This window comes from Schistocerca cancellata, chromosome 2 (genome assembly GCF_023864275.1).
Source record: "Schistocerca cancellata isolate TAMUIC-IGC-003103 chromosome 2, iqSchCanc2.1, whole genome shotgun sequence".
Lineage (NCBI taxonomy): Eukaryota > Metazoa > Arthropoda > Insecta > Orthoptera > Acrididae > Schistocerca > Schistocerca cancellata.
The window spans coordinates 674,037,552-674,055,359 of NC_064627.1; the positions used below are offsets into that span (position 1 = coordinate 674,037,552).

General features: G+C 44.7%; 1 protein-coding gene across 2 annotated transcripts in view; it reads right to left on the reverse strand.

Annotated features, from left to right (window-relative positions):
• LOC126162400 (extracellular sulfatase SULF-1 homolog) overlaps window positions 1-17,808 on the reverse strand; it is a 782,309-nt gene that overhangs the window by 136,363 nt on the left and 628,138 nt on the right. For both annotated transcript variants that reach the window (XM_049918893.1, XM_049918892.1), the window contains exons 7-8: window positions 11,966-12,116; window positions 39-214 (exon numbers count right to left, since the gene is read on the reverse strand). In XM_049918893.1, the coding sequence (XP_049774850.1) occupies window positions 39-214; window positions 11,966-12,116 (327 nt within the window). The remainder of the gene's footprint in view (window positions 1-38; window positions 215-11,965; window positions 12,117-17,808) is intronic.

Genomic DNA, 17,808 nt, shown 5'->3' on the forward strand with positions numbered 1-17,808 from the left:
TAGGGATACTAAGTGATTGCTAGACTAGGGATACTCACACTGTGCCTGGCTGCACGCCAGGGCCTCTCACCAGGAATGGCACACGAACGTCAAACTCGAATGGGAACGACTTGCCCTTGACAAGCCCGAACTGGCCCAGATGGTAGCCATGATCCGATGTATACACCAGGTAAGTGTTGTCCAATTCACCCAGTGCCTTCAGCTCTTGGTAGATCTGCCATGAAAGGTAAAAAAAATTAGGAATTAGTTTTTATAGTTTCTTTCAGATTTTGTCCAATTCCTTCTTTCCCATTATTTTTGTGGCTCCAGTCGATTCCATTTTGACTGTACTTTATGAGTTGTTCGTATAGGACAACTTCTTGAATTAAATAACTGTTTCTTATAGAATTCAATAGGAAATGGTTAGCTAGCACCTTTTTTATTAACATTTATAAGGCGCACTCGAATGAAAAGGAGACAGATGGATAAAAGTAAGTACTGCTTATTATTTAAAAAGGAATATCCAGCACTGTTAACACGTTTATCCCGCTATGAGACAAGGCGGTCACTGCCTTCATGAAAAAATGTTTGCGGTTGCCTACAAAAGAATGAGTGTATCCAGGCGTGGGCCTCTTTGTCCGAAGCAAATCAACGACCATGAATGTCTTTCTTCGAGACTCCAAAAATATGGAAATTGCATGGGGGGAGATGGGGACTGTTTGAAGGATGTGTAAGAGCTTCCCAGCAAAGCTTCTGCGGCATACTCGAAACATTCTTGGCAATATGTGGGCCAGCCCCGAAAAAAGACATTTATGCTCGTCGATTCGTTTCGGACGAAGTAGTGCACGCCCGGTTACAATCATGGTTCCCTATGCTACTGCAAAAATTTCTCCCATGAAGGCACTGGCCATTTTGTCTCACAGCGAGATGTGTGTATTAACAGTTACAGCGATTACTTCTGAAATAAAAGACAGTTTACTTATTTTTTTCAAGCCGTCTCGTTTTCATTTGACTACCCCTTATAAGTTACTTACCCATCTTGTTGTAGCCCTTGCATTAAAATCCACAATATGGCAATAGTGTAGCGGTTTTAGGGTATGATGTCTGTAAGACTGACAGACAATACGAAACAGAGCCACGACATCAAAAATTGTTCAGTATTTACTAGTATCAGCAATCCACATGGCATTAATCGTACCAAGTCTTAGGCACAATGCAGGAATAATAGACTAAACCTTAGAAACGGTATAAACGACGACAATAGAAACACTAACATTAGTTAAAATTGCAATACTGAGGATGATACATGTGACTTAGTTAGCGTTATCACTGATCGGGTTGAGACTAGATTACAAAAGAAAAATTTAAAAAAATTGAGAAAAGTTGTGGTGGCGATTTTAATGTTTTAGGTGTTCTATACAGACTCCCCTCCCTCCCCCCGCCCCTCCCCCCAATTGAATACAACGCACAGAAATTTCATACAACCATGTGAAACTACCAGAAAAATCCTTTTTGGGATATTGTTTAATTCGCGCACCACATTGGCTTCAGTGTCGGTTAAGTCGTCAAAGTCTTGACCTTCCACGTGCACTTCGTGGTTTTGTGGTAGGTTCATATAGACAACAGCAAGTCTCGTCAACATTGATGACAGAAAATAACTGTCCACGTGTTGCATTTTAATTAAGGTGCAGCAGAATTTCCGCTTGTTGTGTTGGTCGGGAGTCATGGTGCCCGAGACAAACTTTCCAATTTTATCTTCTTCAAAACACTCTGGAAACGTCTTGAACACTTAATTCAAAGACGCTGCTCCATTGCGATGAGCGACAAAACAACTTTGAAACACTTCGGGCGCACGTCCACTTCTTAACATCGATATGTTGTAGAATCTTAGGATATATTCTGAGCCCCAACGTAATAGGGCTACGTATCTCGAACAGAATGACCTCCTCCATGTCAACCAGCACGGACTCTGAAAACATGGATCATTTGAAACACAACTCGCACTTTTCTCACGTGACATACTGACAGCCGTGGATCAAGACAGTCAGGTAGATACAGTTTTCCTCGATTTCGGAAAAGCTTCTGAGTCAGTACCATGTCTAAGCTTATTACCAAAAATACGATTTTATGGAGCATCAAGCGAAATCTGTTACTGAATTAACGATTTTTTGGTAGGGAGGACTCAGCAAGTTATTTTGGCTGGAGTGGCATCGACATATCTAGAAGTAATTTCGGATGTGCCCCAGGGAAATGTGTAAGGCCTTTTGGTGTCCATGTTGTATAATAATGACCTTGCACTGGATATTAATACTAAACTCTGACTCTTCACAGCTAACGCAGTTATGTGTAATGTAGTACTGTCTGAAAGAATCTGCACAAATATTCAATCAGATCTTGATAAGATTTCAGAGTGGTGCAAATATTGGCATCTTGCAGAAAATGTTCAAAAAAGGTAAAACTGTGCACTTCACAAAACGAAAAAAAGCATAGCATCGTACGACCATAACATCGTCAGCTCCCGGTAGCTGAGTGATTGCCGGCACGGTAGCTCAATGGGTTCGGCCAGAGAGCTGGTTGGCCTCTGTAATAAAAAAACTGTGTGAAAGGGTCAACAACGAACTTGAACGGATGTCACGTGACGTCCGCAACGACCAAACACAACGATCAACAACGAACAAAATGAAAAAAAAGAAAAAAAGTGGAAAGCGCTACAGAATGTCAATCCTAAGGGCCCGGATTCGATTGCCGGCTGGGTCGGAGATTTTCTCCGCTCAGGAACTGGGTATTCGGTTGTCCTAATCATCATCATTTCATACCCATCGACGAGCAGGTCGCCGAAGTGGCGTCAAATTGAAAGGCTTGCACCTGGCCAATGGTCTACCCGACGCGAGGCCCTAGACACACGCCACTTACATTTTTACCATAATATCAGTGGGTCACAGTTGGAATCGGTATACTCGTACAAATACTTGGGCGTAACACTTTGTAGGGGTATGAAATAGAATGCTCACATAGGCTCAGTCGTAGGTAAAGCAGGTGGCGAACCTCGGTTTACTGGTAGAATACTGGGGAAGTGCAATCAATCTACAAATCATTGGTGTGACCCATCCTAAAATATTGCTCAAGTTTGTGGGACCCGTACCAAATAGAACTAACAGGGGATATTGAGCAGATACAGAGAAGGGCCGCATAAATGGCCACAACTTTATCTAGCCCTAGCGAGTGTTTAACAGAGATACTGAAGAAACGGAACTGGCAGTCTCTTGAAGACAGGCGCAAGCTATTCCAAGAAAGCCTACTTAACAAATTTTCAAGAACCGGCTTTAAATGATGCCTCTTGGAATATACTACAACACAGATTAATTACAGCGCATACGGCGGCATTTAAAAATCATTCTTCCCGTGATCCATACGTAAACAGGAGGAGGAAAATTCTAGCATAATGGTTCAAATGGCTCTGAGCACTATGGGACTTAACATCTGAGGTTATCAGTCCCCTAGAACTTAGAACTACTTAAACCTAACTAACCTAAGGACATCACAAACATCCATGCCCAAGGCAGGATTCGAACCTGCGACCGTAGCAGTCGCGCGGTTCCAGACTGTAGCGGCTAGAACCGCTCGGCCACTCCGGCCGGTCATTTAGTACCACCGAGACTCAAATAACCTTCATATTTAGTTTCCCATGGTTGCCTTAAATCCTATAAGACAAATGCCGCGACAGTTCCTTTGACGGGGATAAGGTCAATTTCCTCTCCTCTCTTTCTCAAATAAGAAAAAAATGCAAATGGCTCTAAGCACTATGGGACTTAACATCTGAGGTCATCAGTCCCCGCCGGCCGGGGTGGCCGTGCGGTTCTAGGCGCTGCAGGCTGGAACCGCGTGACCGCTATGGTCGCAGGATCGAATCCTGCCACGGGCATGGATGTGTTTGATGTCTTTAGGTTAGTTAGGTTTAAGTAGTTCTAAGTTCTGGGGGACTGACGACCTCAGATGTTAAGTCCCATAGTACAAAAAATGGTTCAAATGGCTCTGAGCACTATGGGACTAAACATCTATGGTCATCAGTTCCCTAGAACTTAGAACTACTTAAACCTAACTAACCTAAGGACATCACACACATCCATGCCCGAGGCAGGATTCGAACCTGCGACCGAAGCGGTCACGCGGCTCCAGACTGACGCTAGAAACCGCACGGCCACACCGGCCGGCAAGTCCCATAGTGCTCAGAGCCATTTGAACCATTTCATCAGTCCCCTAGATTTAGAATTACTTAAATCTAACTAACCCAAGGACATCACACACATCCATGCCCGAGCCAGGATTCGAACCTGCGACCGTAGCAGAAGCGTGGTTCCGGACAGAAGCGTCTAGAACCGCAGCGGCCGGCTTCTTCAATAAGAACTTGCAGTCATAGAGTTGCTCTTTTTCTCGGACGGATAACGTGAGACTGCATTCCGTCTAGGTAGGTGTGTGGACGAAATAGATTGTTTCCATGTGAAATGAATCAAACCGAGACGTAAATGAGAACAGATAAAGGAGTATAATCATAACGATGTAGAAAAACGGCGATCTCAGTGCATAGAGCTCACCTCTTTCTACGGTGAGGAAGTTTCCTCTTCAAGCGACTACATATGAAAGCATATGGCACGAAGAACAAACACAGTGCAGGGCAAATAACAAGGTCTACACCGGGTGATTCGAAAATAAAGAACGGACTTCAATTGTTTTTCACAGACAAACTATAGAAGATAGAAACACATTGCGGGTGTCACTGGATAGAGGAAGGTTTAATGTTCATACACAGCTGCGCTGTTGTTTGTAGCGACATGGAGACTGCACCACAAGAGAAATCATTTTGTATGTTACAATTTGCACTAAATCCATTGCTGAAGTGCAACGTGCATTCCGCCGTCGATTCAGAGAGAAGCCGCCTCTGCAAAAGCAGATTTATAACTGCCATAGAAAATTTTTAGAAGTTGGTTGCGTATTCAGAGGGAAGAGTACTGGCCGGCGACGCATATCTGATGAAAAAATGTCGAGCGTATCCGAGATGCGTTTGCAGGGTGCCCTCGGAAATCCACAAGACGGTCAGGCCAGGATCTTCAGATTCCTCAGGCATCAGTGTGGCTTGTTCTGAAACGACACCTAGACACGAAGCCTTACGAGTTGCAGTTAGAAAATTGCAGCAATTGCGTCCCTGCGATCTTAACAGAAGGCACGAATTTTGCATTTCAATTCTCGAGGATAATTTTCCATTTCAGTCCTCCAGGATACGCCAAAGGACACTTTTTTTCTGAATGACTCATCTTTTCGGAGGAATTGACGATTCATATGTCGGATAAAGTAAACTGCCACAATGTAAGAATTTTGGGGGTCACAAAGTCCTGGGGCCGGCCGGAGTGGCCGAGCGGTTCTAGGCGCTACAGTCTGGAATCGTGCGACCGCTACGGTCACAGGTTCGAATTCTGCCTCGGGCATGGATGTGTGTGATGTCCTTAGGTAAGTTAGGTTTAAGTAGTTCTAAGTTCTAGGGGACTGATGACCTCAGAAGTTAAGTCCCATAGTGCTCAGGGCCGTTTGAACCATTTGAACAAAGTCCTGGCGTAGTCGCTGAACATGAAGGAGACTCTCCGAAACTGAATGTGTTTTGTGCGGTTTCTGTCCATAAAGTTTATGGACCTTCCTTTGTTTCGGAGGAAACAGTGACAGGAATGTCACACCAGAACATGTTGCAAACTTGGTTGTTTCCTCAACTTCACGAAAATTCCAATGATATCGATTTATGTATGACGGCGCCCCGCTATATTTTTCACGTTGAGGTGCTGCGTTATCTTAACACCACCATCCTACAACGCTGGACTGGAGGAGATGAACAACAAGATCTTGGTCATTGCTTTTCTGCTCTCAGGTCATCAGACCTCACACTTTGCGAATTTTTTTTTCTGTGAGGGTACATAAAAGACAGAGTCTTAGTACCACCTATGGCAACTACTCTTCAAGAGCTGAGAAAGCGTACTGTTGAAGGTTTCGATTCAATAAACAGAGGCCTATTGATTCTTGTGTGGAATGAAATGGACTACTGTTTTGATGCTCATGTTGAGTGTATGGTAAAGTGTCTGTGCGAACATAAAACTTTGAACGTTCCTCTATCCAGTGGCATGCGCGATGTGTCAATCATAGTTTGTCTGTAATAAACAACTGAAATCTGTTCTTTCTCTCTGAATCACCCTATATATTCTAGACCGCACATGTAAACAGATGACACGCTTGTTGTTGGTGACTAGTTCAAAATGATACGAAAGTCCGTAAATTTGGATATACGTAATTTCACTCGATCGTGGGCAGTGGGACACGTGGCAGACAATATAAATGGTAATTTACGTCGGGGAAACGTGTATGCTACACTTAACTATTTCAGTCTAACACTGCAACGGTTATGAACCTCAATTCTGTCTCTAGACATACTGATTTACAGTTTTCGAGGTTTTCTGAACTAGTTCAGGTGAATGCTGGGACAGCTTTGCATAACAGAACACGAAATGCCTAGCATTGAAAGCAAGGAAGAAAATGGAAACGAGCAGTGGAAAAATGATGGTTTTGACATGACACATAGTCGGGCCTCCAGCAGCAGTCTGAAGGAAAGAACAAGTGATTGCCGGCGTTCGTCAGTTCACTGAAAAACAGTACAAATACGGCAGGCGTAGTGGCTTGCGAGACAGAGGTGAGAGAGACCCGAATCGAGTTCGCGCGGTAGATCAAAGACTATTGCTCTGGTACAACGCTCCTGTCGTTTTCCACACTCGTTAAGGAGAATGCTGCGCTGACAGTTTCTGCACCAGAAAGTAAGCATATAGGACAAAAATTAATCGCCGCTGGGAGCCATCACGAGAATACCCTGTGTACCGCCTCCAGGTTTGATAATGCGTTCAGTTTGACGAGGAAGTTAGTCGACAAATTTATTCAGGTGTAACATATCCGACCGAAGCCACTAACTGATGATTGGATCCCGTAGAGCTAGCAGACTGCGGGGTTATTAACTGTTATACCATACCAGCTGTTGCAAACTGCTGTCCCTGTGTTGTTCGGCCCAATGAAGATAGACGGTTGTATGAGGGGCTGGGCGCCATGACCAGTTGCGAGGCACTCGATTCCAAAGTTCCAGTGCATACAATTCCTTCCACCTCGTTCGCTCGGAATCAAGTTGCCCTCTCTTAGATCGGACTAGGGTTTCATATCATAGTTACTGAAGAAATAACCGAAGAAATAATAGTTTTAAAATGACAACTAGTATTAAAATTGTCATCGACACAGCGTAACATTGGTCTCCAGTTCCTGTCGTACAGGATGTTCTCACGACCACTGTTATTACGCGGTGTTACATGGCTAGGAGTTGCACACCATCCCCGTGTCCCGTTGGACAATCCTTGTTGACATACCAACACTGTGCGGCTGGTCCCGGCGGAGGTTCGAGTCCTCCCTCGGGCATGGATGTGTGTGTTTGTCCTTAGGTTAATTTAGGTTAAAATAGTGTGTACGCTTAGGGACTGATGACCATAGCAGTTAAGTCCCATAAGATTTGACACACACACACACACACACACATACACACACACACACACCAACAAATTCGCCAGTTTCATTCACCGTGTGATCACGAGCACGTTCAAAAATAATTGCTTTCTGGCATTCTGTCATGTCTTCATGTCGATGCATCTTACTGCACTGAGTCCATACAAACGATAGGCGCCAAACTCCTCCCCATTACCCCGCCTCGTGCACACACACAAACACACTCTCTCTCTCTCTCTCTCTCTCTCTCTCTCTCTCTCTCTCTCTCTCTCTCACACACACACACACACACACACACACACACACACACACACACACACACACACCACTTCACTGGCATGAGTTACGTCAACAGTGCAAGGTTGTATGACTGCCTAGTTCCATTCTACTCGTACAATATGTAAAACGTTCCAAAGGGACCGGTATGTTCTTTTGTTTGATGAATGAGCTTACAGTACGCTTTCACACGAAATATTACAACAGTTTAAAGTTTACGCGGTTCGCAGACAGACGGCACATACTAGCTCCCTACTTTAAATTAGTTAGCTGACTTCTGTGGCGACAGATAGGGCATCCATTTAATATAAAATTTCACGTATCATGAAAAAACCACATCCTGTACAATGATACAAACAAACATCAGGAGAGAGAGAGAGAGAGGGGGAGAGAGAGAGAGAGAGAGAGAGAGAGAGAGAGAGACAAATACACAAATTAATACATCTGGAAACACGACGTCGATTTTGATCTGATAACTACATATTCCACTTGCGAAGTATAGATGCACTGATAATGGTTTCAACGTCGTCCGCCAATAGATATCGTAATGGCACAGCTACCGTGTTTACCCCTTAGTACGAAATGCTCACAGCCAGAAGGCTCAGTGTGGTGCAAACGTGTGAAGCAAGTAGGCAACTGTGCCATGGAGACACAGATGTGCTTTCTACAGCCAAGCGAGTTTTAACGGAGTCGAATCGTGGCGTTCCGAATGGCGGAATCGTCTTTTCGGAGAACTGCCACAGAAGTTGTACGTGCTCCGTCAGTTGGGCAACGCTGCTCGTATCAGTGGTCACGTGAACGTTCTCCACCCGTAGCCGAGGTGCAGGATGTTCACGCAGCACAGACAACCGCCAGGGTCGTCGTGCTGTGAGAGCATCATCGACAGGTCGTACAGCTTTCCAGCACAGATATGAGTGCTCGTCAGCCCAGACGTACCGACACAAACTGTTGCGAACTGTTGTTAGCAGTGGGACTACGGGCACATACAGCTTTAAACTGTCTTCCACTCACGCCACTGCATCGATGTGCATGGCTCGACTGGTGCTGTCAGAGGATCACTCGGAAAATGGAATGGCGCACCGTGGTCTTCAGCGATGAAAGCAGATTGTGCCTGCACGCTGCAAGGTGGCAACCGATGTGCCCCTCCACAATGGGTGCAAGACTCACATTACTCGCCCACCTTACATTCTTAATAAACAACCATTCAGATGGTTTTGCGGAATCATTCTGAACATTTCTAGTTATCTTCACACCGGAGTAACCAAGCAGGGCAAGTGGTGATTAAATGTTGCATTTCATGCAAATAGCAAATTTTGTAGCAGATGAAAATAATTTCAGCTAGCTTCTGTTTCTGTGACTGAGCCACAACAAGGCAACTGCCGAGTGTGGGCTGTTTATACTGGCCCCCATGGGTGGCTCGAGAGAAAACCAGCAGACACGCCGCCCCCGGCTGGCGGCAGCCTTTGTACAGGACGGGGTGGGGTGGCACCCTCGTCCCATACCGCAAAACTCAAAGCTACGATTTCTGCACAACGTGGTAAGCTGGCCCAGACTCAGTTTTTTACGGCCAAGGCGCCGTATTAACACAAAAGACAAGTCTGGCGCCGCTACGCGGTGTTGGTGACGTGCGTTCTTTATACTTCCTCACACTCCTGCTCTTGGCGCGGGGCTCTGAGGAAACATTCCCATGGTTCCATCAGAGACGTAGAAGCCTCGAGAACGTTTCAACTTAAAATGCCTCCCAGAATCTGCCCACTGGCTGAAACTGTGTGACGTGGGGCGATGATTCCTGCGCACACCATGTCTGGAGGGAAAACAGGGGATTGGCGGAAATTTTGTAGCAAGATGATGATTGGGCAGCCGCTGGTGCTGAGTAGGACAAACAGGCGTTCTTGTTCTGCCTGCTTTAGCGAGCAGTCGTAGTATTCTGTATAATATCCTACCGAGTATGAAGGTAGTAGTTTTGCCTAGGACGCGCAGCGTCTCAGTTGCAGCTCTGTCGGTCATCTACACAGCAACCCATCGAGCAATGCAGGCAGTCGACGGAAACACTGGGTACAGCTGCAGTTATTTCTAGTAAATATACGCAGCACCGGCGTACTTTGATCAGCCTTGCTCCATCTTGCTGGAGCGATAGAACTCGCGACTTTTGATTACCAGTTGGCACCATTCGTGATCGCACTAGACGTTATTTTTTTATGGACTTGTGACCGGATATACATAGAATTTTGTTCAGTACATCTGGGTAGGGAGAATGCGTTTATGGACTTGTGACCGGATATACATAGAATTTTGTTCACTACATCTGGGTAGGGAGAATGCGAGCCGTCACAGAATCTATTTCAAAGTTTACTGTGTAGATTTTAACTGTTCTCTTCTTATCACTTAGGGAAAACTTTTAGTAACAATCTGATAGTTTTGTCTCTTCTGAACTCAATAAATTCAATACTTATTCTGATTCTCACAGCGCTTATGTGTTCATAATATGCGTTCCTTGGCTCCCATCAATCATTAATTTTGGAGGGTTATAAAAAAAGGTAAAGATTTACATAATCTCATATGATGAAACTGGTCACACTCGAGTTAGTTGCAAAGCTGGGTGAACATAACAATGTCAGATAGAGTACTGTGCAATTAAATATACTCCTCTCTTGGGTTAATTATTTGAATTTCGAGTCTAAATTGCAAACATTTGCATAGTAAATTGTAACTTTCTCGTGCCGACTCGGTGGCTAGTTACCATCGCAAGTGACGGTCGTTTGCAAAAATGGTTCAAATGGCCCTGAGCACTATGGGACTTAACATATGAGGTCATCAGTCTCCTAGACTTAGAACTACTTAAACCTAACTAACCTAAGGACATCACACACATCCATGCCCGAGGCAGGATTCGAACCTGCGACCGTAGCAGCAGCGCGGTTCCAGACTGAAGCGCCTAGAACCGCTCGGCCACAGCATCCGGCGGTCATTTGCACGTTCGACGTAGATCTGGTGAGCGCCGTCTCGTAGAGTGCATTCGCCCACGTCACACTAGTCCTATCCCAGGCCTAATGGTCTGGGGTGAGATAAGCTACAACTATCGTTCACCTTTGGTGTTTCTGGAGGGGTCGCTAGCCAGCGCTCGATACGTGCAGAATGTTGTTAGACCAATTATTTTGCTGTTCTTGCAACAGGAAGGTGATGTGTTGTTCCAATAGGATAGCGCTCGCCAACAAGCTGCCCGCGAAACTCAAAGTGCTCTGCAAGGCGGCAGCAACTTCCCTGGCTAGCACGATTTCCGGACTTGTCTCCAATCCAGCACGTGTATGATATGATGGACTGAGAAAATATTCTTAAGGAACTACATGAACAGGTGGAGCACCCGTGGCATAACGTATCCCAGATCAGTATTCGCCATCTGTAAGATCAACTGGATGCCAGAGTCAGCGCGTGCACTGCCGTCCGCGGAGAATGTATCACATACTAATATGGGTGTTTCAGCACCTGGAACCTCAGAACAGCTTGTGCTATTGTTCTGTAAATGTAATCATTTCACGTACTCCACATGTACTTTTGCAACAAGAAAGTTCGAAAAGTGTGCCCTATACTTTTCCGACCAGTGTATACTGTATTGTGCCTTGCATGATATTTTAATGTTACAACTTGCCTTTTCTCGTTGTTCAATTATTTAAAAATAGAGGTTGCTTTGTACGGCTGCAACGCAGTGGATACACCGGTTCCCGTGAGATCACCGAAGTTAAGCGCTGTCGGGCGTGGTCGGCACTTAGATGGGTGACCACCCAGGCCGCCATGCGCTGTTGCCATTTTTCGGGGTGCTCTCAGCCTCGTGATGCCAACTGAGGAGCTAGTCGACCGAATAGTTGCGGCTTCGGTCAAGAATACCATCATAACGACCGGAAGAGCGATGTGCTGACCCCACGCCCCTCCTATCAGCATCCTCCTCGGAGTATGACACGGCGGTCGGATAGACCCGATGGGCCACTTGTGGCATGTAGACGGAGTGTTTTTTTTTTTTTTTTTACGTTGTTAGAAATTTGTGAAGGCTACTTTTGGACAGGGCATCGAAAAGTTGTGAAACGTTTGGCAGCAATATCCGCTTGTGGAGTGTGCGTTTGTATGGTGTGGAGAGACTACTTACCTTGTCGACGGCCTCGTCGACGCTCTGCAGCGTCTGCAGCCGCTTGGTCATGAGCATGTCGGTGAAGCGCCGGTGTATGGGCTGCATGTGCGGCGTCACCCGCAGGATCCACTGCTTGTCCGGGTTGGGCGCGTAGTCGTAGGCCGGCGTGCTGCAACAGCCAGGCGGCAGCAACGTCACCACGGCTCTCTCTCTCTCTCTCTCTCTCTCTGCCTTCCCCACCAAACACACACACACACACACACACACACACACACACACACACACACACACACACACACACATTCCTTGCCGTATTCCACATTCTTTACTATTCTCCCTCATCCAAATGACAAGATAGTGTCGTTCAAATAAACAACCATTGATATGGATACCATCAATAACGAATACAGTATTTACTTTGCAGTTCCTTATCGACATGTTACCGTAGCCAGAAATGTAGATACTAGTGTTTAAAGCCATAAGCATGCAGTACTGATTTACTGAATACTGGCAGCACAGGACCTAACTAACTTGTGGAAGCCTGTAATGACAATTTAATAATTATACTATCACATACAATAATAATCATAATAATAATTTGTAGTAGTATTACTATCGTATGAAGGTACAGTACCTACACATACAGCGTGTTCCAGCAGGAATGGTTGAGATTCAGGGATATGACAGGGCTAACATTTGAAGTAAAACAGTCTATTAAATATGGGTTCTAAAGAGCAGAGCTTAAAATCTATGAACAGTTCTTCATTTTTGCTACGTCGAAACACATCTCTTCTACTGAACAAGTGTTCATAGTCCATAAGGTATCCATTTTAGAGCCCATGTCTACTTAACATTTTTTTTTTCTTATGGTTCATACTACCTCCTTCCAAAATGTGGAAAGCAAACAGCTTACATTAGAAGATATTTTTTTTACAGTATCGAAGATGAAGACGTGCTCTTAGCTTTTAAGTATGCATTAAAAACCTATGTTTACGGAAATTTTGCTTCGAATGATAGTTCCTGCTGTATCCCTGAATATTGACCATGTCTCCTGGGACAAATTGTGTACGTGGGGACTTTAAAAAGAAAGTTACACGTGACGTCCCGCGTTAAGACCATTGCGCAACAGGAGTTGCGCACTGTCAGAAGATACTATTCGCTATCGGTTTCCTGCACACTCAGTTCTGCTGTGGTACGGATAACAGCTGCATCACGGTGTGCGACTTCGGACAGTAGTATTCTTGTAGGCAAAATGTCTAAGTTGCACTCAGATTCACAGTGAAACTCTGGCAATATATGGTGCGATTTGATGGACTGTAATAATAATGAAGGCAAATGCTCTTGGACGAGACCAACCGTGTGTGACGATACAGATAATAAATGTTGAATGCAGAAACTAAAACTTTTTGCTCACTCGTGATCCCCCAAATGCAATTACATGAATAATGTTTTTGTAGCCGGCCCATGTGGCCGTGCGGTTCTAGGCGCTTCAGTCTGCAACCGCGTGACCACTACGGTCGCAGGTTCGAATCCTGCCTCGGGCATGGATGTGTGTGATGTCCTTAGGTTAGTTAGGTTTAATTAGTTATAAGTTCTAGGCGACTGATGACCTCAGAAGTTGGGTCGCATAGTGCTCAGAGCCATTTGAATATTTTTGCAAATCAGTCTAGGGGCTAACCAACACATGTGTCGCATTAATCCTAAAAAAAAATTTAGTCATAAGTTCAAATTAATTCAAGCAGAAATTCACGGTGAAAATAATGTTCACTGCTCACAGCATTTTAAATTTTGACACAGCCTAGTTCCTTTCGAATGAAGTAACACGTATCACAGTTAATAATTATTCATCACTGAAATAATGATCATCTGAACGAGGGCTTAAATGAAACGGGAAAGTTCTCACTGTTGCGAACACTTCCGAAAAATCCCAAGGTTGAAAATAGCTCAAACAAATCCGACTGCTCCTCGCAGCACACGTAAGCCGTCCTAGAGCCATAAAGCCCCGCGGAAAAAATGGCTGCCGCTGTTTGAACCCCTTGCACTGACGAGAGTCAAGCTCACACACTTCGGACTTTCAAAACACACTTACGAACAATAAGTTTAATGTGTACATGTTTCACGTATGGATTTGCACGTAAATTTCCTCATATTTGTAAAGCTGCTCTTGGTTTTCCCCTAAATTAAACCGTGCGGCCGCTACGGTCGCAGGTTCGAATCCTGGCTCGGGCATGGATGTGTGTAATGTCCTTAGGTTAGTTAGGTTTAAGTAGTTCTAAGTTCTAGGGGACTGATGACCTCAGAAGTTAAGTCCCATAGTGCTCAGAGTCAATTGAACCCTAAATTAAATAGTTAGTTCACAAATAATGATTTTGTCCAGGTAAACATTGCTTTGAATTTTTATGTTACTAATAAATGTAAACAATAAAAACAAAGTACACTTGTACATTCATAGCTACATCTGATTAGTATTTCTGCCGCTACTTTCGATGTACCTAATCTTATTTGTGTGAAAATTTAGATTTTTATACGCGGAATGTACATTCTGGCCTGTAATTCAAAATCCGTAATATTTATTAAAAAATCTACTATGATGTCCGACAGTCCTCAATGAGACCTATCCGCAGACATTTAGTTTGTAAAAACTGCTTGACGTGTTGTCGAGATAATAATTTTTAATGAAACTTCCTGGCGGATGGTAGAGCACTTGCCCGCGAAAGGCAAAGGTCCCGAGTTCGAGTCTCGGTCCGGCACACAGTTTTAATCTGCCAGGAAGTTTCATATCAGCGTACACTCCGCTGCAGAGTGAAAATCTAAGTCTGGATTAATTTTTAATGTTTGTTACCTACTTAAAACGTTTAACTTGAGATAACTTAAAAACTGTGCTTCCTATCCATGATGCGTTTTCACTCACGCACTGGTCTTAAATTTGTTTTTGTAACCACATTACTGGTTTCACTGTAAGAAGGTGGGTTCAGTTTCTATTAACTTTAGTGTTATTTGATATTTGGTCTGGCCAGTCAGTTCGGCCATGGCGGCTACCCTTCCGTTTTTCACGCCAACGGCCCGGTTTTTCACGTCAACAGCCGAGTTTTCCAGACCACGCAGCCTTAGCCAGCGTCTGCCTGATCTGCACTCTAAAATTATAACACTCAGAGTCTGCCAGTCACTGCGCCTCAAATTGCGCCGCCACCTATTGATGACACCGCGGGCCCCTTGCAGCCTGCCTCCTCAGCTGTCAAACACTCGCCGCTTCCGTCGCACCTGCTTCTATCAGGTCGCGCGTACACGGCCACGTCTGTTTATAAAGTTTCTGTCACAGTTTCCGTGTTTTGCCTTCTCAATGGGTCCAAATGCAATGTTGCGTCCAGCCATTGCGAAGCGATGCCAACAATCTGACTAGACCCGCAAAGACGTGGGTGGTGCTGATTCGTCATAGAGTCCAGATCTTGCATTATGCGATTTCCATCTTTTAGGCAAGCTGAGACAACGTCTTGACGATGAGGATGTTCACGCAGCGGCTCTCGGATGACTCAGTGACCAAGGAGCGGATTTCTATCGCCGAGGAATTGAGCAATGGGTAGAACGTTCCGACTTTTGTCTATTGAGACTTGGTGATTATGATGAAAAATAGTGTCATGTATTTGTGTCGATTTGACGTGTAGTGCAGCATTCAGTAAGAGTTTTTACTGCCATAATAATATGGAACTTACTTTTTGAAGTTCTTTGGTTCACACAAACTCTATTTACATGTTAACGTTTAAATTTGACAACAAAATCGCACCACTCTGTTTCAATTCACGCTAGTTTTTCAGACCACCTTTAAAAACATGGAGTGGGAAATTCTTCACACTATCTTTTATTGTATGTTCCTCCACATAAAAACCACATCCAGCATTTTCGCAAGAACCCTACTTCTCCATAGCTTGGCCATGTCTCATTGGTCCCTTTCAGATGTGTTTGACCCGTGACTATTATGTCGAGACACGCAGTAAGTAAGTACCACGACATTTGGGCAGCTATCCACATTGGAGTTCTATTGATGCAGAAGGGACTCACTTTATTGGGAAATGAATTTCATGGCCAGAATCCAACCAGAATTACACATTGCCATAACTTTTGCCCGTCCTACTACGGAAGAAAATTGATATAGCGCCTTCTCCATTGGAATTTTAGGGAAATCACATTTTATTATGAATCGCTGTGAAGATGCACTATATACACTGGTGTCCAAAATTAAAACAGCAAACGTAAATTTTGCATAGGCGCGTTAATTGTGCCACAAAACAGTACAAACAGGTGATAGTGAAGTAGAAACAACGTGAACAATACAGGACATAATCAACTGCAATACGCATAATGGTAGCGAAAAATGTTCTTCGCTTTTTTCCAACTTAAGGGATTTGCACACACATTCTGACAACTGGTTAATGTGCTCAGTATGGCGTGTGACCACCTCTAGCACCAGTATGGGCCTGACAACGACGGGACATGCAGTGAATGATGTCATCAATCTCATGTTGAGGCAATAACGCCCATTCTTCCGGCAGAGCTGCTCACAAGTCTTGGAGAGTGGTTGGTGCATGCTGATGTGATGCAATCCGTCTCTCTAATGTATCCCAGACATGCTCTACGGGATTCAAATCGGGAGAGCGAGCAGGCCACGCCATGCATGCAATATCTTCCGTTTCCAAAAAAAACATGAGATCGAGCATTCTCGTTCATCAATGCGAAGTCTGGGCCCACAGCATATTGCAACAAACATGAATGAGATCCCAAGATCTTCTCGCGGTAGCTAACAGGAGTTATAGCTTGCTGATTCACCTGTACAATTTCATGAAGTTTTCGAGCGGTCAATATAACCCCTGCCCACACCATTAGAGATCCTCCTCGACATCGGCCTCCTTCCACAATGTTCGGGTCCCGAAATCGCGCTTCACCTGCCCTTCAGATGCGAATCCGTCGAGAATCACTCTCTAGACCAAATCGAAACTCATCTGTGAAAAGAACATTGGCCCACCGTTCGACCGTCAAGGTGGCATGTTGACGTTCCCTTCTGTGAAGACGCGCCAGAGGTAAACAGACAGCAGGTCTCCAGCAGTAAAGGCCACTCCGCTGAAGCCTAGCTACAACACAACACCACTAACCTAACCCAACCTAACAACACGTCCAGGGGATGCTGCGAGTTCAGATGCAACGTGCAGTGCAGTACGGAGGCGGAACCGTCGTGTCCTTACAGCCAAATAACGGTCCTCTCTTCTGAAGTCACACGTGGTCGGCCCTGTGCTGGTCTCCGGGATACAGTTTCTGTCTCTATAAACCGTCGCCTCATCCAAGAAACAACAGAACGATTCACATCGGGCCACATCATTCTGCGACTCTCGTGCTTCCATTATTCCTATGGCCCCCCACAGCAGAGAGACCGTAGGCGTCTTCTCTGTGCCATACTGCACCGTCTGTGACTGTGTACACAGCGATTGTGGATGTGCGACTACCCACAAACACTGTCACGCTTGATAGGTGGCCTGACGTCATTGCTGGCGTGGTTGTCCGTTGATCGGAATGCTACCTTCCGTGTAGAACACGATCATAACGACACTGTTTGACAGTTTGTATGATTTTATCACGAATTAGAGACAGGACGGGGAAATAGCAGTTTGTTGCTTTAATTTTGGGCACCAGTTTAGCTGTTGTATTTCCTATACAAAGATTTTCTTCTCAATGTTAGAACGATTATCAGCAATAGGTCTGTAGCGATTCTACTCACTGAATCGATAGGGAAATTGAAATTAACACGAATTTTTGTCATAAAGGCCTATTTTTTCTGAGTATTATCTAATATACTATTTTAAACTAAATGATCC